Raw genomic sequence first — 21,169 nt, forward strand, 5'->3', positions numbered from 1 at the left:
TTTAATAAGATATCGTCCTGGGGAAATCCTAGTGGGGAGCCCCAAGCTCCAGAGAGGCCGGGGCTGAGGAGAGGCAGTTCGGCATTGTGGATCAGCACCAAACATGCCTGGGTTTGAGTCCTGGTTCCACCAAGTCCTAGCTGTGTGACCTTGGTCTAGTTACTTAACCTTTCTGTGCCTTAGTTTCCTTGCCTATAAAATGGAGATTAATAATAGTGCCTGCCTCACTGTAAGAACGAAAGGAGATGATGCACGTAAAAGCCTCTGATGCACTGTCTGGCCCATAGTACGTACTCAGTATTGGCTGCTGCTGTTACTGATTGTGAAGATAATAGTGGTAAGGAAACGGTATGTGTCTGTTTGTTGGTCCTGGGCCTGGAGGAAAAGGTGTTTTTGTGTGTATGTGGTTGGGTCTGGAGATTGGTGGAAACATAGAGGTGGGAGGACCTCCAGAGGCCCCTAATCCATCCATCTGGCCTCTCTAAGCTGGCTTCAGCTAAGCCATCCAAGACAGATGGGCGTCTGTGCTATTTTCTAAACTCCACAGGGAATTTGATCCCCTCCCAGTGCCTCGCCCCACCTGCCCCCAAATTCTGATGCCTAAAGACTCAAGATCAGGAATTTCTGCTCACTCACCTCAATTCTTACTGCTTCCCTTCCCCCATCTCCTCCTGGCTGGCTGTTGGCGGGATGTGTTTGGCCCTGTGCCTGGAGCTCCATGGCCCCAGGGAGAGAGACGGGCTGAGCATGTGCTCCCGTTCACTTTGGAGGTGTCTCTGTGTATGTTGTTTCTAGGACCAAGAGGAAGCATCTGTGAGAGTCTGCAGTTGGGGGGGGGGGGGTGTTGGGCGAGTGTGTCCATGTGTGTCCCGGGCACTGGTCCCTAGAGTTGGAGTGGGCATTTCTGTCTGTATGCGGGTGATTCTGCTGCCATGAACGTCCCACAGACTGATGGAGCCAAGGGCTCGCTTACAGAACCAGTGCAAGAGAAAACAGTTCCTGGGAAGGAAGACCCCTGTGTTTCCCACCCCCAAACAATTAAGTGGGCTACTGCATAATGGGTCTCCCAGGGAGAGTTGAATTCACTAGGGTAACCAGGTAGCACTCACCATGCCTTTTGTTCATCTGTGGGAGCCATGGCAGGGTCCACCCTTGGCTTTTCAAAGTCATTATCTGCAAAATGGGTGGGTGGGAGGAGAGCCCTGGCCTAGCGGGGCCAAGAGGAGGAGCTGTTATAAGAACCTGTATCTTTATGCCAAAGGTGTTTGGAGAGCTCACGGGTGCGGGTGCATGTAGAATTGTGCGCTTCTGGTGCTTGGGAATGGGGTGACCTCCCATGGGGGAGAGAGACCATGTCATGGCTGGTGGATGCTGCTCAAGACCAGCCCTCCCCACCTGGAAGCCACACACCCAGAGCTTGGGAGGGGAAGGGGCTGCTTTTTAACTTCAGAACATTTGCTGGGTTCTAGCCCAGCAAAGCATCATTAATGAAAGGATGTGATGCATCTGGAGTGAAGGCAGCAGCATCCAGAGCAGCCACGGCCACTTCCTGCTGTCTACTTCCTGCCGTCCACTTCCTGCCGTCCACTTCCTGCCGTCCACCTCCTGCCATCCACTTCCTGCTGTCCACTTCCTGCCACCCACCTCCTGCTGTCCACTTCCTGCCGTCTACCTCCTGCTGTCCACTTCCTGCCATCCACCTCCTGCTGTCCACTTCCTGCCATCCACCTCCTGCCGTCCACTTCCTGCCGTCTACCTCCTGCCGTCCACTTCCTGCTGTCCACCTCCTGCTGTCCACTTCCTGCCATCTACCTCCTGCTGTCCACTTCCTGCCATCCACTTCCTGCTGTCCACTTCCTGCCACCCACCTCCTGCTGTCCACTTCCTGCCGTCCACTTTCTGCCATCCACTTCCTGCTGTCCACCTTCTGCCGTCCACTTCCTGCCATCCACCTCCTGCCATCCACTCCCTGCTGTCCACCATGAGTGAAGGAAGCCTGAGGGCTGAGCAGCAACCAGGACCTGCCTGAGAGCTGTTACTCTCTCAAGCTAGAGGCTGCTCAGGCCAGGGGCTGGGCCTCCAGTGACACAGTGCTCGCCAGGTCCCAAGAGGACAAAGGACCTACCTTTCCCATCATAGGAGCTGCTGGGCAGGATGGAGGGGCCACCCCGGAGGCACAAGGCCTCACAGCAGGGAGGGTAAAGGGGAGAAGCCAAAGAAAGGAGGCAGTTTGAGTCTCAGGGCCCCATCCTTCTGGGGAAGGGGAGTCACACTGAACTTCTCACAAAGGCCTCCCATGATGGGTGCTCTTCTGAGGAATTTCCTTCTTTTCTATTAAGTCCAGGGTCTGGAGCTGCTCCCACAACTCTGGTCTTCTTTCTGCCAAAGCCAGATAACAAAGAAAATGGGGCCTCCTCCGAGACCCAAATGCTTCTTCCGCAAGGTTTGATTTGACTCAGTTGCATGGCCCCCAAGGAGAGAGAGAGGCAAGGCGAGTTTTTCCCATCATGTAGGTGAAAGTGCTTTGAAAGCAGTTTACAAATATAAGGTGTGATTATAATCAAAAATTAATCTATGCCAAAGGGACACATAGCACATAGGCACGGAGAAGACTCTGAGCCACATGCGTTGACAGAGGCAAGACAGCCAAGCATCCCCCCTCCACCTCACTTCCCCCCCATGCCTCCTCCTCCTGTAGCTGAGGGCATTGGGCAAAGACTGCCTTCCCCCTCCTGATGCCCAGCCCCTGGAAAGGCGAGGACATCTGTCCCAGGCCAGCTCAGAAAGAAGCAAAGGCATTTTAAGCTGCCTCTGTAATTGCCCCAAGTAAATCCAGCCCCAACCCCTCCCCCTGCCTTTCATCATCAGTGGTGCCTGGCCTGGCCTAGCCCCTCCTTCCTGACACTTCTATTCATTGCTCCTCTGACTGAAGCTCTCCCACGCCACCCCCTCTACCCCTTCACCTGCTTTTCCAGGCATTAAGGAGCCAAGATGGGGAACTGTATTAGCCAGGGTTCTCCAGAGAAACAGAACCAATAGGATATGTTTACACAGAGAAAGATTTATTTGAAGGAATTGGCTCATGCAGTTATGGAGGACTTAATAATAGACTAGGAGGAGTCTGTTTGGGCTGCCGTATCAGAACACCATAGACTGGCTGGCTTATAAACAACAGAAATTTATTTCTCACAGCTCTGGAGGCTGAGAAGTCCAAGATCAAGGTGTCGGCAGACTCAGTGTCTGGCGAGAGCCCACTTTCTGGTTCATAGATGGCCGTCCTCTTGCTGGGACCATACATGGCAGAAAGAGGGCAAGGGAGCTCTCTGGGGTCCTTTTTATAAGGGCACTAATCCCATTCATGAGGGCTCCACCCTCATGACCTGATCACCTTCCAAAGGTCCCCACCTCCAAATGCCATCACATTGGGGGTTAGGATTCAACATGTGAATTTTGGAGGTGACACAAACATTCAGTGTCTAGCATGGAGGCTAGCATGTCCAAAATCTACAGGGTAGGCCAGCAGGCTGGAGACCCAGGGAAGAGCCACGTTGCAGTTCAATTCCAAAGGCAGCTGCTGCAGAATTCCCTCTTGCTCAGGGGAGGTCAATCTTTTGTTCCACCCAGGCCTTCACCTAATTAGATGAGGTCCACCTACATTATGGAGGGCAATTCGCTTTACTCAAAGCCCATCCATTTAAATATTAATGTCATCCAAAAATACCCTCATGGAAACATCCAGAATAATTTTTGACCACCTGTCTGGGCACTGTGGCCCAGACAAGTTCACACATAAAACTAACCATTGTAAGAGCCAAAGTGAAGGACACAGAACTTGCCTTTCTTTCAGTCTGTTGGAATCTAGGGAAGGAAAGATATCCCAGGCAGGAGTTAGGGACTGCGCTGGGGCACGTGGGCCTTGGGAGTTTTCAAAGCCCAGTGCCAGGGGCTCCCTGCTCTGCTATATGTGAGGCTGTTCTTACCAAGCTGATGCCCCTTTCCACCCACAGGTATCGGGTAACCCGATGCCCCTTTCCACGCACAGGTATCGGGTATAGGTACCCCCTTACACCACCAAACTCTTCGACCAACATATCATAAGAGCCTGCCCTGGGGCAAGCTCTGTGCCAGGCACAGAGGGACCAACGTGACTAGGAGTTCCTCATTGCTTCGCACAGTAGCAGGAGGCTGGACACTTGTCTTTCTGAGCCAAGGGACTCTTTGTTTTCTCCCTTCACTCCCCAGAGGAAATAACTGATGCCATTCTGTTCTACTGCACAGAAGACTCTGCAGCTCAGAGAGGCACAGAGCCTGGGCCCTGGTCACACAGCAGGGAGGTGGAGAGAACATCCATTCCCTTTCCACGCAGGCTCCTCCACAGGCCGTGACCTCCAGAGATTCCTCTGGTTTAAAGCAAATGCCCCATCAATAGCCCCGGAACTACGCCACCCCTTCTGTCTGAAAGGGTATATTTTTTCAAATAAGTAATTCCTGTATGCAATAAAAAGATACACTATCTTCTGAGTGAAATATAAAGAGTTCACAGCAGCTGTCGCCCCAGTTTGCATTTTCCACTGCACCTGATAGGAAGGACAGATAAAGATAATGGGATTTTTTTTCTTTTTTATTTCACCTCCCTTTCTCCCTGGAAGGTGGAAGTGTAACAAATTGGATTGTGAGTGTGTCTGTCCTTTGTGCTTGGAGCCTGGAGCAGGGCATGGGGCTGCGGGCAGAGCTTCCGAGGGAGGTCAGAGCCAGCAGTTTTCCCTAGATGCCTTGCATATGAATACCTGGGTCACCTTTCCTACCTAGGTCACCTTTCTTCCTTCCCACCGCCCACCCCCTGCCTCTTGAACTCTTCTTTGACACAGCACAGGCGTGGCACACCACCCTGGAGCGCCACCAGAGCCTCCTCCACATTATTCCATATTCAAGAACATCCACTAAGCTCTCGCTTACCTCTCTTAAGTCGAGTAGCAGAGCACAGTCTGCTTTTCCCTTTAGCTCTCCGGACTTCCCTGAATAGCGACAACTAGCCGGTGCACAGCTCTTCACAGTTTACAACGACCCAAGGCTTTGAAAGCAGACAGCACCGTTCAATTTAGGAATTTCTTCTTTTAAGCACCACGTTTCCTACTTTGATTATTTTGTATTTTAGAACTTGCTCTCACCATAAAATTATACCTTTTTTATTTTTTTAGAAGTTTATTAATTTATTTATTTTTTCTGTGTTGGGTCTTTGTTTCTGTGCAAGGGCTTTCTCTAGTTGTGGCAAGCGGTGGCCACTCTTCATCGCGGTGCACGGGCCTCTCACTATTGCGGTCTCTCTTGTTGCGGAGCACAGGCTCCAGGCGCGCAGGCTCAGTAATTGTGGCTCACGGGCCTAGTTGCTCCGCGGCATGTGGGCTCCTCCCAGACCAGGGCTCGAACCCGTGTCCCCTGCATTAGCAGGCAGATTCTCAACCACTGCACCACCAGGGAAGCCCTATACCTTTTTAAAATAAACCATATTTAGGTGGTCCCCCCTCCCATTCCTGAGTCAGTTTCCCGACCGTTTGCAGTGACGCTGATTCTGTCCCAGCTCTTTTCTGATGCCGCTCCCGCACTTGGGAGCGGCAGGTTGCCGAGGGTGTCTGGGCTGTCTGTCTCCTTGGGGCTCATCTGCCGACAGGTGTGCGGCGGTAGAGTCGTGTCTCCTCCTCCAGCCTTCTGCTCGGGACCCTGGTTTGGGAGGTCAAGAGGACCCTGTGCAGGCTGGTGAGACTCTGCTCAGCGCCCCACGGGGAGGAATGGTGGCCCGGGGTGGGAGGGCAGACAGCTGGCTCTGAAATTGGTTCCTTGTGGATCAGCGGGGTTGACTCGGCCAGTTCTAACCAGCCTGGTGGGCGCCTCCTTCCCCCCTCATCCCTCCAGGTCAGTCCCTCCTAAAGCTTCCTTTGATGGGTCTGAGGAGAGATGGACTGGACTGGACTGGGGGCGGGGCGGGCAGAGGTTTGTTGCTGCAGAGCCTTAAGTGTCCTCAGCCTGGGGTGAGATGCTATACTTGTGTGTGCGTGTGTGTGTACGCACACGTGTGTGCCCGTGCACCCAGCTGCATATGCACACGCCACAAGGGTCAGAGCTGGTGAGGCACCGTGCTCCCCAGGGAGCTCAGAGTATGCACTTGAGGGGAGGCAGCTACCCGCCAGCATCCCAGTGTGGCCACAGCCCAGGTCCCAGTCTGGCCGTCACGGCCCTTCCTCCACGCTCCCGACACTGGGTGGCTCACGCGCGTCGTTGGCACCGCGCCACAGAGCTCCGAGTTGTGATGACCTCCGGGTCTGTCTTCCCAACCTGTTTCTTTAATTTCCCAGTCGTAAAATCGGAAGAATGAGTGATAATCACTTCAGAGAGCTTTCACTTCGGGCAGTGGACGTGCCCAGTTGAGGTTCTGGAGTTCAGCTCTTCCTTTGTCCCAGGTTCTAACAGCGCGGCTCACACTTCACCTCTCACTGTAGCTCACTGTCTGCCCACCGTGGAGCAGCAACACACAGGTAGAAAAGCCTTTCACTGCTTGGAAAATAAGCCGCCGTTACTCGCTCACTTACTCTTTCCCTTCTTTGTCTATTCACTCTTTCACTGATGTATTATTCAGGTAATAAATACTCATCAGGTACTTACTGTGTCCCAGGTGCTGGGCTAGCCCTGCTGGTAGACATCTGGCAGCAGCATTTTTGTACTTCTAAGGAAAGCCATCATTCCTTGACTGCCCTGGGGGGAGCGTGGCCACACTCTGTCCTTTTCGGCTGGGGACAGAGATGGCAGACTGACCTTCATCTGCTTACATAATTACTGGACATGATTCAGAGTCAGGGCTGCTGAGTAGGGCTGCGCAGGCTGCGCACTGGACAACTTCAGGCCAGTTGTGGAACAAGGAAGTCCTGTCTCTCGCTCCCGAATTAGTCACCAGCTGTCACTGCTGAGTCCCCCAGGCTGTGTGGCTTGTTCAGATCCCCCTGAGAGGTGCTACAATGCCATCAGCAAGGGTGCCAGTGCAGCCGATAAACCAGAAAGCCCCCACGGCCTCTGCAGTGAAGGAGACTCCTCTTCCCTTGCGTCCGGCCAGTAGACTTTGTGTCCAGAGCTCGGCCCCAGCTCCTCCTCTGGCCCCCAGATGGGGAATGCAGAACACTGCCTGCCTGCTGTACCCTCACCCATGCAGCCTCTGACTTACTGGCCCTGGCACTATTCACCAGGGAAGCGGGGAGACCCACAAGGCTTTATCTTTCAGGACCCACTGTGCGACTGGGACAAAACATACCACTGCCACATCCTTGGCCCCGGCTGGTCTTCACCAGAGTCCCTCTGTACCACGTAATGCGCTCTCTCACCAGCTGGGAGACATTCTGCTTATTTTCCCCTAGCCACTCAGAAAACAGGCACCCATACCTGCCTGCATAAAATTTAAAACAAAAACAAACAACATGACAACAACAAACAGAATGCTGCTGACCCCTTGCCCTCGTGAGGCATCTCCCCTTTCCTCTACCACCTTACCTGCCCCGAGGCCCTCACCTCCATGATCGTTGCAGCTGTGCCACCAACAGCACTAAATGATGGGCAACCCCCAGAGACCGCTCAAGGCTCTTCCGCTCCGGCGGACATGCGTGGCACCCTCGTGTTTCCATTCCTGGGACAGCCCGACGCTACAAGAAGCTCTAAACAGGCAGCAGACAAGCCCGGGAGCCGGAGGCAGGGACCTGGATGTTAGGAGCATCTCTGCTCCCCCTAAGGGCAGGCAGCTCCCTTCCGGGGTCTGATTTTCATCTGTAGCACTGGTCATGCCAAGGGCACAAGGCAGGAAGGAATCAGTCCTGGACCCCCAGCTCAGCCTTGACAGGAGGGGAACAGAGGGAGGGAGGACAATATGTGTGTCTGCGAGCTGTAGGAAAAATCCAAGGCAGGGGTTAGACAAGGACTGCGGGTAACTCACTCCAGCCCCCAACCACATGCTGCAAAACCCGGTGCTCTTGCCTGTTTCAGAATTTCAGCATCTGTGAGGCGTTGAATGGGGTAGTGGCTGCCTGGAAACCAGATTCCTGGCTTCCTGGCAGGAACACATGTTGTATTTGGATTGAAAAGGCCATTTTTCCTTTCTGCTGTGTGCGTGTGAACGTGTGTGCATGTGTAGATGTGTACGTGCCTGTGCACGAGAGCTGGCCTGTGTCTGGCATGCACCTGGGTCTCCATGTGCAAACAGTTCAGGGCTGGCATGTGCGTGCCTCCATCTCCGTGTGATTTGTACCGCGTGTGGCGATGAGGATTTGGTAGAGGAGAACCAGTCTCCTGTTTTCCCATGTGGGATCCGTCAGCAAGCCCGCGTGTTATAGGTGTCTGGGCCCATGAGGAGAACATGGGATGTAAGCGTATACCTATGGCATCAGATAATTAGGTGTTGGCTCCATCACCAAGAGGCTGTTATCCCCATCAGCTTTGTGGGGACGAGGCTGTTCTTGGGCATGAGAATAGGTTTTGCTGGTCCCGCTATACACTTTTACTCAGTCTCCCAGCCAAGGGTGGCCCACCTGCCAGCTTTCGGGTATGGGATGCACCCCTAGAACAGGAACGGGGAGCACAGTGACCGAATTTGCAGCCTTGGTCTCATTAGCTCCAAGACCTTACAATCAAGCAAAGAGTACGTGACGGTGATGACACCGCCTTGCATTTGCTTAGTACTTTCTTAAGTGCCTTCACCTGCCTTTTTCATTCAGCTAATAAGCAAAGACTTCTTGCAGATGTGGCCACTGTAAGGTCGGATCTTAAGAAACGGCACCGCGAAACAGAGGAAAGCTTCAAGTGAGCTTTATTAGGGAGCGCTCCCGGGCGAGGTTCACTGGTGTGAGAGAAAGGGGCCAGAGAAGTCGCGCCTGGGCGAGGGTTGGGCAAGACTTTATAGGGGAAGAAGGGAAAGGGGTGTGGTGAATCTGGGAGGGCGCAGGGTATTCCTTATTTGGTGGTCTCTTCGGGTATCGTGGCAATATCTGGTTGCCGGTTGCATCAGTCTTGGGACAGTTAGTCCCGCCCCTCGAAAGGCGGGAAGGCTGGGCCGGGTTCAAAGTCCCCAGGTCAGTTCCTGGAACTGGGTGGTCCGGAATGTCTCCAGGGCAGTTTCTGGAACTGGGTGGTCCGGAGAATTTCGTTCTGATGCAACCTGTGAATCTGATTGTGTTCCCCTGCCTCAGGCCACTTGGCCTTACAGCCACTGCTGGGAACAGGTGGGCCACGGGGGTGATGTTATTCCTACTTCTGTCACGTAATTTGTTGGATGAGAACCAGAACTGGAATTCAGGGCCCCCCCCGCACCCGTGCTGAGAGCTTCCGCACCCCTCCTCTGGGAGTGTCTGCTAGCACCTGTCTGTCCGCGATGCACCCCTGAGAAGGTGCCGTGTACGTGCACTTCATCCAGGATCCCATGGGAGGCCCTGAGGCCCTCTCTGAGATGCGACTGCTCTCCCTACAGAGTGGCGACAAGGAAGTGGGGCGAGGATGATCCTGCAGGATGAAGACGTCACCACCAAGATTGAGAACGACTGGAAGAGACTGAACACCCTGGCGCATTACCAGGTGAGGTGACCGTGGAGTGGAGAGGGGCTAGCGAACTGGGCAGCCAGGTCCCTGGGAATCTCAGTCCTTGAATAGCAGGGCTGCCCTGAGGCTCTTACCAAGCCCTAAATCCACTTCTTCACCAGCACTGCACGTGCCCTTAGCGACCCGAAAACATGGCCCCCAGCCAGGAAACCCTGACCTCCTTGGAGATAGTTGCCAGGTGCATGCTTCCCACAGGGCTTAGGCACAGACCCTGTGGTACCCGGAGTTTAAGGCTGGGTGCTCCCCCAGGGAAGCACCAAGACAGAGGGTGCTGGTGAGAAGCTCTTGCCAGAGTTGCTCCAAGAGTGAACCCCAACATAGACTACGATTCTGTATTCAGATCTGTCGTGCTGCGTCAAAGGAAAGCTGACAGCCTCCTTGGTCCCCTGGTTCTCGGTGAGGCACTGATTGCCCCTGAGGACCACGTTCATCCTGGCTTGTCCTGATTTCCTGGGGTGGCAGAGTTTCTGTGTCCAGGCCCTCACCTGCCTTTTCCCGGTAGGTGCCGGATGGTTCTGTGGTGGCTTTAGTGTCCAAGCAGGTGACAGCCTACAATGCAGTGAACAACTCCACCGTCTCCAGGACCTCGGCAAGTAAATACGGTGAGTTCACTGAATCATTCTGGGGAGGAGAGGATGCCCTGAGCAGCTGTTGTCATTGCTGGCAGCACTGCTGGAAGGCAGCAGATGCCCGGGATGGGGCACGGGGGTGGGGAGTGGCGGGGGGGCGGAGTCAGGCAGGCTGGCCACCAGAGAGGAACTCTGGCCTGGAAAGGAGGCTTCTGGTTCCGGGCAGGGGCTCTGATGCAGGCGCAGGACCTTCATCCTCAAAAACAAGAAGAAAGTCTAACCTTCCTGAGCATCGTACAGTCTCTAAGATGCTTTCACACTCGTGATAACTCTTTATCAAACGTCAGGTTCATAATAATCAGTGGATTAAATAATTATTATTTCCCCCTCTTATGCAGATTAGCAAATTATAACTCAGATGCACAGAGGCTAGATGACGTGTAAAGGTCACACGCTATGAAGCAGTGGAGGGAAGGTACAGACCCAGGTTTCTGCTCCTCGGGGTGGGGAAAAGGGCGCCGGATGTGGGCGGGAAGCCTGGAGTGCCTTCTTACCAGCAAAACGGGGATTGCAAAAACTACCAACTTCACGGGATGGTTCTGGAAAATATATAGAAGACAACACAGAACGGTGCCTGCACACAGTGGGGCTTGCCTCTTCTTTTCCCGCTCGACACTCATCTCACCACACCTCACGTTTCAGCAATTAAGTGGGAGGAGTTGGTCCAGGCGAGAGGGGCGGATGAAGGTACACAGTGACGGGGCGATCACTAAGCTGGTCAGCTGTCGTCTGGGGAGACAGGATCCCTGCTCTTTCCTTGGTACTCAGCTGGCTGCACAGAGCACACCCTGAGACTTGAGAGCTCTCATAAGGAAAGCGTAAAAAAGGACAAGCTTCTATTTTTACAAATTGAGTAACAAGGGCTGGAGATGCAGGTGCAGGAGGGAGGGGAATCCGAGTGGGTGGAGGAGCCGCAGAGAGTTTCCGGAGGTGGTGGGAGAGCGCCCCAGATTCGGGAATGGACGGAAGCGAGGCAAGGTGACAGCGCCTGCAAATGCAGGAAGGATCGGAGTTGGCCTTGGCTGGAGCCGAGGTGTGTCGTGAGTGATGGGCCGGAAGGCTGGGTGGCCTTACCCGCGTGGGGTCCTTGCATTGGCAGAAAACATGATCCGGTACACGGGCAGCCCTGACAGCCTCCGCTCACGCACACCCATGATCACCCCTGACCTGGAGAGTGGCGTCAAGATGTGGCACCTGGTGAAGAACCACGAGCACGGGGACCAGAAGGAGGGTGACCGGGGGAGCAAGATGGTGTCTGAAATCTATCTGACACGACTGCTGGCCACTAAGGTATGGGACTTCAGACAGGGTGCGGGGCACCTGTGAGTTATGGGATGGGACTGCCTCACCTCACAGAAATGCCAGAGTTGGCAAATCCCTAGCACCTCTGCTGGTGCCCCCTCTCTCATCCATTCATGCACACGCTGCTGGTCAGCGCTGGTCTCTTTCCCAGCACAGAGCCTCAGAATCCTTCTCAACCCAGTGCTGCAGCCAACCCCACCCATACATCCGAGCTGGCATGCCGTCAGAAGTTTTGATTCCGTCCCTTCTCTTGCCCTCGCTCAAACAGAGAGACACTAAGCACGTGTATTCATAGTCTTCTGCCACGCCTAACGGAAGAATGACTATTTCTCTGGGGTGTCGTGATGGGAATTGGGGCTCCATCATTGACTTTCCAGGCACCGTTTCTAATCCTGGTTCACGGATCCAGTATGGGTGGGGTTGGCTGCAGCAGTGGGTTGAGAAGGATTCTGAGGCTCTGTGCTGGGAAAGAGACCGGCACTGGCCAGCAGCGTGTGCGTGAGTGGATGAGAGAGGAGGGGGCACCAGCAGAGATGCTAGGGACTTGCCAGCTGTGGCATTTCTCTGAGGTGAGGCAGTCCCATCCCAGTTAGTCCCTCACACCCGAGACTGGCCTCGGCTCTGCTCTCTGCAGAGGCAAATGAGTAACTGTGCATTAGCCGGCGTGAATAATGCCTAAACAGAACCGGCAGATTGTGTTTGTCTGCTCTGACTGACTGAGTTGTTCATTAGCATTTGTGAAAAGTGCTAAAATAACACCATCAAAGGGTGTTAAACCAAACCGAGTTGTTGGCAGAGGAAGGCTTCCTTAGGTCCAGTTATCGGTGTTGTATCTATTTTCTACGTGCCGGGGAAATGTAAAGCTGCTCGAGACAGATGCAGGCGGGCAGGGGGAGGGTGCAGATTGCACACAGGCACTTGCAGGATTTCACCCAAGCAGGTGTGGCTGTGCGCTGTCCTCCCTTCCGCCCGCCATCTGGGAGGCCAGTCGATCTCAAAACGCAGCCTCAGGGCTTCCCTGATGGCGCAGTGGTTGAGTCCGCCTGCCGATGCAGGGGACACGGGTTTGTGCCCCGGTCCGGGAAGATCCCACGTGCCGCGGAGCGGCTGGGCCCGTGAGCCATGGCCGCTGAGCCTGCGCGACCGGAGCCTGTGCTCCGCAACGGGAGCGGCCACAACAGTGAGAGGCCTGCGTACCGCAAAGAAAAAAAAACCCAGCCTCAGAGCTCACGGGGCAGGCGAGCTGTGTCTGAACTTGGGCCCTCCTCCGCAGGGCACACTGCAGAAGTTTGTGGACGACCTCTTCGAGACCATCTTCAGCACGGCGCACCGCGGCTCCGCCCTGCCCCTGGCGATCAAGTACATGTTTGACTTTCTGGATGAACAGGCGGACAAACACGGCATCCACGACCCGCACGTCCGCCACACCTGGAAGAGCAACTGGTGAGTGAGGGGCGAGCAGAGGATGAATCAGGAGAGGCCAGCCTGGAGTCCATGAGCTCAGGCGGGCCTCAGGCCTTGCAGAGGGGGAGAGGGGCTGGGGTCCACCTTCCCAGCAGGGACTCTAAGCAGGCGCTCTCCTGGGGCCTTCATCTCCTCCCTGATTATTTGTGTGCTCACTTCCTCTCCCTTCCCTCTAGTCAAATCATCCTTCGTTCCTATCAGTCAGTAAACATTTAACCAACTAAATGAGCAAAAATGAACATGCCAGATGTGGCAGCCAGGTGGCTCTCACATCCAGGTCCCTCCCCTGTGCCTGACACTATGTTAGACCCTGAGGCTTCTGCCCTCCGTGGGCTGACAGTCACGGGTAAGAGACAGGAGGGCAGCTGTTCGGACAGAGAGGCACATGCGACAGTAGGGGATGCATGTGTGCAGCTAGCTGGATTGTAGAGGGGCAGCATCTCACAGCGACTCTTAAGTGGAGTTTGAAGCATGTCTAGGAGTGACCTAGGTGAACAAGGAGAGTTTCCATTCTATTCAAGAAGTGGTCTTCCCTTTCCACAAACCCCCTTCCCAAACTCCCTTTGGGGAAGGGACCGTCCCATAACTACTGTGTCTTTGAGACGAGGAGATCCTCTAAGTCCTAAATGACCCTCTAGGTGTCTCACCATGGTCCCCTCTCTCCTTTAACATATATATCATCCTTTCCCTTCGTTTGTGTGTCAGCTGTGTTTTAGTCTGAGACTGCAAGGTCAGACATCAGTATTCAGCTCTTGTGATGGAACCTTGCAGAAAGCTGGGACTCGATAAATATTGATGAAGATGCAGGGCCAAGACGGTCTCTTCTTGAGAGTTCTACCTGGGATAAAGCTGCCTTATATTTGACCCCTTCGGTTCCAGAATCTCCTCCCAGTAGTTTTACACGGTCCCTGTCCTGGGGTGCTCTTCCCTAGAACATTCTTGCAAAGCAGCACGAGCCTGCTGCCCGGCACCCACCAACTGCTAGGACTGACATGGTACCAGGGCTCAGCCAGGTGCCCTGACAACCAGCCCCAAGCCCCAAACCAAAACCTAGATTTAGGCAGGAGTCAGCCTGTGGCACTGAAACGTTATTTAACGTAGGATGCTCTGGCTTCTCCTCTCTTTCACCTGAAGCATAGCGCATCGCTACTAAAATTGGGAAATCAGGCAGGCACAGAGCTTTGGGCCACAGAGCTGCAGAGTAGGGTTTGCTCCCACAGTAGCTCTGGGTGAGAGAGGATCCTGCACCGTGGAGCTCTTGCAACTCTCTCTGAAATAAGACTCTCAGACTCTGGATTCCCCATCTAGCACAGTACACTGGGTGAAGGCTGTTCTCTCCTCTGAAAGGCCTGCAGGCCTTGTCCCTCCCAGTGCCTGCCTCTAGGTAAGACTGCATTGCGTTCTGCCCATCTTCTTAGCATGACTCTGCAGAGCTGTTCCAAGGGCATGCCCCTGATCTACCCAGTCTGCTTCTCTCTGCCACCAGGTCTTCCTACTTACCACCCCAGTTGAATGTCTGCAGCCTTCAGAATTCAAGGAGTGCCCTGCCCAGACCTTATCCAGGTGCTGGGAGAGCTGGTATTTCCAAAACATCCCCCCTTGATCTTGTAGCCCTTTACAAGTACATCCCCCTGAAATGGTATCTAAACCATTTGTTTTCAGCTCATACCTCCCACTGGGGTAAGGTAAGGGCACCTCCAACGATGAGATGCCATAAAGTTCTTGGAGGGAGGGCAGAACCTTCTTTCCTGCCCGCTCTTCCAAGTGCCAGGTGTTACCGTAACAAGCTCCAGTGTCAGGGAAGGAAAGCCCGGGCAGTAGACAGCAGTACCAGCTCTCACCAGAGGACGCACTCCCCTGACCCTGATCGTGGCCGCCTGGGCAAGACGAAGTTAGTCCAGGAATTATGAAGTCTGCATACTGACTTAAGAGTTAATTGTCCCTGATTGAAAAGAGATAGATTGTTTCTTTATTCCTAGCCAAAGTTGTTAGCTCACCCTCTCCCCTACTACCTTCCTCCACATTCCCCTGCCTTTTCTCTCTTAAATAAACCTCCTACTCATTTAGCCTGAGTGGCTGCAATCAGCCAGAGATTAGTGCCACCGCTAACGTTAATAGTATGCAAAAATTTCATTAGGCAGGAGCTGCTGTGGTTTCCCTGTTTGATTTGCCTGTCAGCACAACTGGCTGAAGGAAGGGGAATGTTGGGGAGAAACAACCATGCAGCAAGTATGGGCTCCCAGAGTCCCTTTCCAGGTGGGACTTCCGGAAACGGGCAGCTGCAGACCGCAGATTTCATCAGCTGGGCAGCCGGGAGTCCTTCATCCGGGGCTCTGAGCCCAGCTCTCATGGTCTCCCCTGGGCAGTTGCAGTGACCCTGACTTTCCCCTGAGTGTGTGTCAGAACTTTCTGTACCGTCCCTTTATTTCCTCTTCTGGATTCCCCAGGATGAAACAAGTGCATCTTACCATTGTTAGACCTCGCTGCTGCCCGCACTGCACGCTTTGTGGGAACGTAATAAATACTTGTTGACTGACTGGCAGTCTTGAGTATGAGGCCCTGCTGTATTTTAGCCTTTGTTGTATGTACGTGCTGGCTGCTGGGAGATACAACAAATATAGAAATCTTGTTCTTGCTGGATTGAAATCATGTAATTCAAAAGAATTTAAGTTGTAAGAGGCAAGCCAAACACACGCAAACATTGTAACTATTATTACCAACCTTGAGGACGGCAGCCAAGCAACAGCAGAGCATCAGGGCACATAGCAGGAAGGGACGGTGTGGAGGCAGAGGGAGGGAGACGCGTGGTCCCTGGCTGGGTGCCACCCCATTTCCTGACCTGCGTCTCCGCAGGCTGGACGGAAGCCACGGAATCTGAGAGCCAGCAGAGTACAGTCAAAAGGGGCAGGTGGGCAGGTTTTGCCCCATGCCTCGGGACCCTTTCTAGCAACAGACAGGTGGCTCCGGTAGCAGACGGCGCTGCAGGTTCCATCTCCTCTTTGTCTTTGGCTCACTCCCCTTCGGCAGTACCTTCCGCTCCTCTTCCTTCAGCTTTTCATCTGCATCTCTAACACTGAGACCATTAAGTGTCGTCCTCTCTGGGAAGGCTTTCCAGATAATGCCCCTCTGGGTAGACTTGCTCACACCTCTCTGGGTAGACTTGCTCACACCTCCCTGGCTCCCACACTGGACCCCACCCATCCTTCAGGTCCAACACCCAAAGTTCGTGATTGCACGTCTGACATCACCACGAGCCCAGCGGTAGGCAGACTTCTGCAGGACAGGGGATGGGTCTTATTCACACTGGACCCCCAGTTGCTAGCATAGCTCCTGGTATACAGCAGATGCTAACTGGAAGAAAGTGAGGGGAAGGAGGGAACACAACGGGGCAGGTGAGAGGCCAGGAGTGGGGTCTGTTCAGCCTGCCCGCTTAGGGGTGGGAATCAGTTAGCTCCACTTGGAACTGTTCAGTGCCAGGGCTCTCACCATGTAGGAATAAGCCCATACGACCAGGCAGGAAGGGCGTGGCTTCTTCCAGTCATACAGTAGAGGGCAGAGAATAAGATACAAAGCCCAGGTTCCAGGCTATTTAAGGTTTGCCAACCAGACATGCCTTGCATCTGTGGCACAGGGGGCAGACAGTGGAACAGAGAGTCAGAAATTCCATTTTCTAGTACCTGTCATGGCTGCCTCGGACCCCAAAGCCTTGTGTTCTCAGGGCAGATGGTGAGTCCTGTGGTCCAGGCTGGGCGTCGAGCCCTCCAGTGCCCATCAACGCCGTATCTCTGAACAGATTGTTCAAGCTTGCTGATCTCCACGTCCCCGGAAAGTGAACTGATGACATAGAGAAGGCCCCTCAGAACCCTTGCTTCCCAGCCTTTTCTCTTTCTCCAGGGAACTCTCTAGGTCAATGTACAGTGCCCCCTGCCCCCCAGCTCCCTTGACCATCTGCCTCTTCCCCCCACACAGCCTGCCGCTGAGGTTTTGGGTCAACATGATCAAGAACCCCCAGTTTGTGTTTGACATCCACAAGAGCAGCATCACTGACGCCTGCCTGTCGGTGGTGGCCCAGACCTTCATGGACTCCTGTTCCACGTCAGAGCACCGGCTGGGCAAGGACTCCCCCTCCAACAAGCTGCTCTACGCCAAGGACATCCCCAGCTACAAGAACTGGGTGGAGAGGTGAGTGCTGGGCCGGGGAGCCCAGGTCGGCCCCGGGCCGCAGCAGGCAACTTCCTTGGTGGAGGTGGGACCCCTTCCTTCCCCTCCGCAATGGGCAGGGCTTGCAGACTGGTCCCGCACGAAGCCCCAGCCTGCAGTGGTGACACCCACAGCCCACGGACCCAGTACTGTCAGCTGAAACAAGAATGGGACATGGCTAGACGTTGCCACTGCGCTCTGCTCCCCTGCATGGAGGGCCCAGCTCTTTCTAGGCCCAGGAAGGAAATGGAGTTCCCTGCTCTGATGCCCACTAAAAAACGAAAAAAGAGAAAAAGAAAGACTCCAAGGGACCGAATAGCATCCTGCCACAGGCGGGCTGGAGGCCTGTCCCCATCTGCCCCTGTCCATCTGGCAGTTCTTCCAGGGGCCTGTGGGGACGTCCTTGTCACACTGAACAGCTTCGCACAGTCCCAGTCCCCTGACTCTCAGCACGATGAACTCTTGATGCCCGGGCCCTTACGGTGCCTTCCCAGCCACAGTGGCCCTACCCTAATCCAGTCTCAGCCGTGCACCTGTGACGGGAGGGCCACCTGTACGCTGTGCAGCTGGGTTCCTCTTGGTACAAAGCTCACTCACGGTAAAGAACATTCATGGCTTGTCTGGGCTGTATCAGCTCCATATGCCAAGCGCCTGAGCTAAACAACCAGCTGAAAGTCTATTTATTCATCACAGTAGCTCCGGAATATAAGAGGACAGGCTTTAGAACCTCATTTTGTGCCCATGAAGGTGAAGAACTATACGTACAGAATGGTTGAGTAATCAGTCCAAGATGACTTAAGTGGCCAAGAGAAAAGCAGATCCCCAAATTCAGCTGACTCCCAAATCTCTTTTCTACAATTTATGATCCTTTTAGACAGGGCTTTTGCCAACCCATACGGTGTCTGTGTGAATTAAGGCAGGTGCCCCTTCCTACCAGACGATGTGGCCCCACGCCAGGATGCCTGGTTTGTTGAGTGACAGGCTAGCCGTCAGTCCTAGCTCACCCTCTCAACCAAGCACCTTTGTGCAGTGAACAACCTGCACACCTCTACGTGGCGGTCTTGATTTTAGAGTCCCTCTCTCTTCTAAGTAGCTTAAAGATAGGAAACCTGGATGGAAACTCAGATTTGGTGCTTTTTTGAAGAGTCAGAGACCAGAAATTGTTCTTGACTGAGACAAAATGAACAATATTGTTTCACCCATGGAAGAGAGACAGTCTCCATCTTTATAGTTGAAAATTGCCTTCCCTTTTTACAGAGGGAATAACCGAGAGTGGGGTGGGATCCTGACCACCCCAGTAACACGGTTCTGCTGGAAGAATTGCATTTTGTTTTCCCCCTCCCTCTGTTCTTTGATATCTCCCCCACCCCTTCCTGCTGGTACATGTGGTGGGCTTCCAGCCTCGGCTGTCAGAGAGACAGCTCACTCTTTTGTCCTCGTATCTGATTATGTCTGAGTTACCAAAGAGGCTCTTACCTCCCCCTGCATCGACAGTGGCTCATTCTTCTGACAGCAGAGCCGCCAGGAGGAGCAAGCTCTCCTGTGTGGTCAGCTGGCTCTTCAGCAAAGAGAGAGAAGAAAGAGGCAGCAGCTGGGCTCTGGTTATCCCTGTCCCAGTGCAGTGTCACTGCAGTGGGACCTCGGGCAGGGAGGGAGAAAGCCAGGATGTGAAGGGCTGGGAGCATTTATGAAACAACTGTGTAGAGGATACTTCCCCAGAATGGCCCGGTTAGTCAGGGCTAATGGTCTCCCTTTCACGTGGTGCTAAATGAGATTCGTGCCACACAGCTGCTATAGCTCACAAGTAACCCCAGTCCATTTGGTTATTTTTAGGAGTGCCTTGATGGTCTCCATTTCTTATCCCGCCCGTTTCTTAACAACCAAAGGCACTCTGAGGAAAGTCATCTCTCACTTGCTTGGGGTCCCAAATCATTTCTCCTCCCCTTCTGGGATGAGGGTACAAAGACAGAGGGGTTGGGAAATAGCACAGCTAGGTCTGGAGATCAAGCCTAGAGTGCTTCTTCCCTCGGTGGTGAGTGGATCAGTTCCAGTCTCCCTTCCCGAGGAGGCTGGCCTCTGAGCTTGTCTGCTGCTGGGAAATGAAGTCCGGCAGCACAGAGCTTGCTCAGGACCCACAGCCAGCCTGCTCGCCCACCTTGGCCTGCCGAGGGCACGGGCAGCCTCCAGTTCAGAAGAACGATGGTAGAAGGCCCTTTTCTTGTGGCCAGGGCTTGCCCACTTCTGATTTCGATGTTCAGTTGCTGTGAGCGTGCAGACAGCGCACACAGGGCCCAGGCTCACTGCCTCAGTGCTGTAGAGCATGCCCTGCGCACATCTGGGGGAGGGCCTGCTGTCCTCACAGCTGAGAAACAGGGTTTATTCTGGTGGCCCTCTCTAGGGGGTTGGGAAGCATACGGCTTCAGGAGTCCTCACTAACTCTGTTGGCTGAGCAGCCCAAGTCACTCTATCATACCTAAGCAGGCTTTACCTCCTAGAAGTTCTTCATCCACCCATCCCCCCCCCACCCCCTCCCATTCTCCCACTCATCCTCCCACTCCACATCCCTCCCATCCTTCTGCTTGTCCTCTCCTCCACCCTCCATCCCATTCCCGCCTCCAAATACCTTGCAGTGCTTGTGGTTGGTGGCCTCACTGCAGACTCCCAGTCTTTGCCGCCTCCATTCCAAGTGTTAGAGGTTTTGCTTACGGCCACATCTAGTAAAAGGGAAGAATCTCTTGGTTCCGCGGTAGCAACCAGCCGCCCTCATCTTAGACAGCAGAGCTCCACGGTGTTGTCACCAGACTGCTGTGTCATGATCAGCAGAAACTTCTATTTCACTGTCACCAGCAGTAACGGTTTCATGTTAGAGTGGTTGCCTCTCATTTTAAATTGGAATTAACCCCGTGGCAACGGCAGCCTCCCTCACCTGCAGGCACAGGTTTTCCACATAGCAGTGAATGGAATGGAGCCACAGTTGGGCCCCTGGGAATTGGACCGGGGCATGCCACTCGCTGGGATGCCATCTCTCACCTGTGTCACACACGAAACAGGCTAAGAATCTTAAATATTTAAAAATGCCTCCTAAAGAAGCCATCCATTCCAAATATAAAACTTGTGACAGTTCACCCCGGGAGCAATACTGGAGGTGAAGTATGGACATCTCATTAACTTACTCACTCATCCATGGGTCATTTATGGTGTCCATCGTGGGCGCACTGGACGCTCAGGATGGATTAGACTTGATCCTTCCCTTGTGGCCCTCATCATGGTCAAGGAGGACACACAGGCCCTCAGCAAGCCCCGTCAGCTGTGGGGGCTCAGGGAGCAACGTCCTGATTCTCCTGGGCCTGGGAGGTCAGTGAATGAACACAGAGGGAAAGACTTTTATGCAGGAGCTTGAAAAGTTAAGTATCTGTACATCAGAGCCTTGGGCTCTAAATGTCCTTCACGTCTGCACCTTCATCCTTGAGGTGTTTGAAGGGATGAGGATACTTTGTTCTTCTCTAGGAGTCCAGGGCATTGGAGACCACCTTCTCAATCACTGGGGCCATCCTAAAGGCAGAGATGGGGTGCCCACCATCACACACTGGGTGCATCTCACAGAAGCACATGAATGTAAAACACTGCAGACTGGGCAACAGCAGAGAATCCGGCTCTCTGGGGCCCTGCAGCTCCTGAGGACCAGCATCAGGACCACAGTGGGGCTGGCATCCCACCTGGTTCCCTTCTGGAGAAGGGCTCGCCTGCAGGAGGACATCCCAAGGGAGCAAGTTCAAGCACAGGAGCCCAGGCTGACCTTTCCCTTCCTCACGGCACAGCTAGCTGATAAGAGCCCTCGTGTGAAGTTCATTAATGGGACATAATTGCATTCTTCACAATCAATAAGGCTGCTCAGCGGCAGAGCCCAGCGCAGAGCCCCAGCACAGCAGGCGCTCGAGAGGAAGCAGCTG

At 54.0% G+C, this 21,169-nt stretch overlaps 1 protein-coding gene across 5 annotated transcripts in view; it reads left to right on the forward strand.

Moving 5' to 3' along the window:
* The window catches only part of PLXNA4 (plexin A4), a 607,888-nt gene that overhangs the window by 575,061 nt on the left and 11,658 nt on the right, over window positions 1-21,169 (forward strand). For all 5 annotated transcript variants that reach the window (XR_014297154.1, XR_014297155.1, XM_082661365.1 and 2 more), the window contains 5 exons: window positions 9,497-9,600; window positions 10,127-10,226; window positions 11,353-11,543; window positions 12,829-12,998; window positions 16,989-17,201. Coding sequence is in view for 3 of the 5 variants with exons in the window: in XM_082661365.1 (XP_082517491.1) it covers window positions 9,497-9,600; window positions 10,127-10,226; window positions 11,353-11,543; window positions 12,829-12,998; window positions 16,989-17,201 (778 nt within the window). In the remaining 2 variants the exon portion in view is untranslated. The remainder of the gene's footprint in view (window positions 1-9,496; window positions 9,601-10,126; window positions 10,227-11,352; window positions 11,544-12,828; window positions 12,999-16,988; window positions 17,202-21,169) is intronic.

The sequence above is a fragment of the Grampus griseus genome (assembly GCF_964374135.1).
Source record: "Grampus griseus genome assembly, chromosome: 9".
In the NCBI taxonomy this organism is placed as follows: Eukaryota; Metazoa; Chordata; class Mammalia; order Artiodactyla; family Delphinidae; genus Grampus; species Grampus griseus.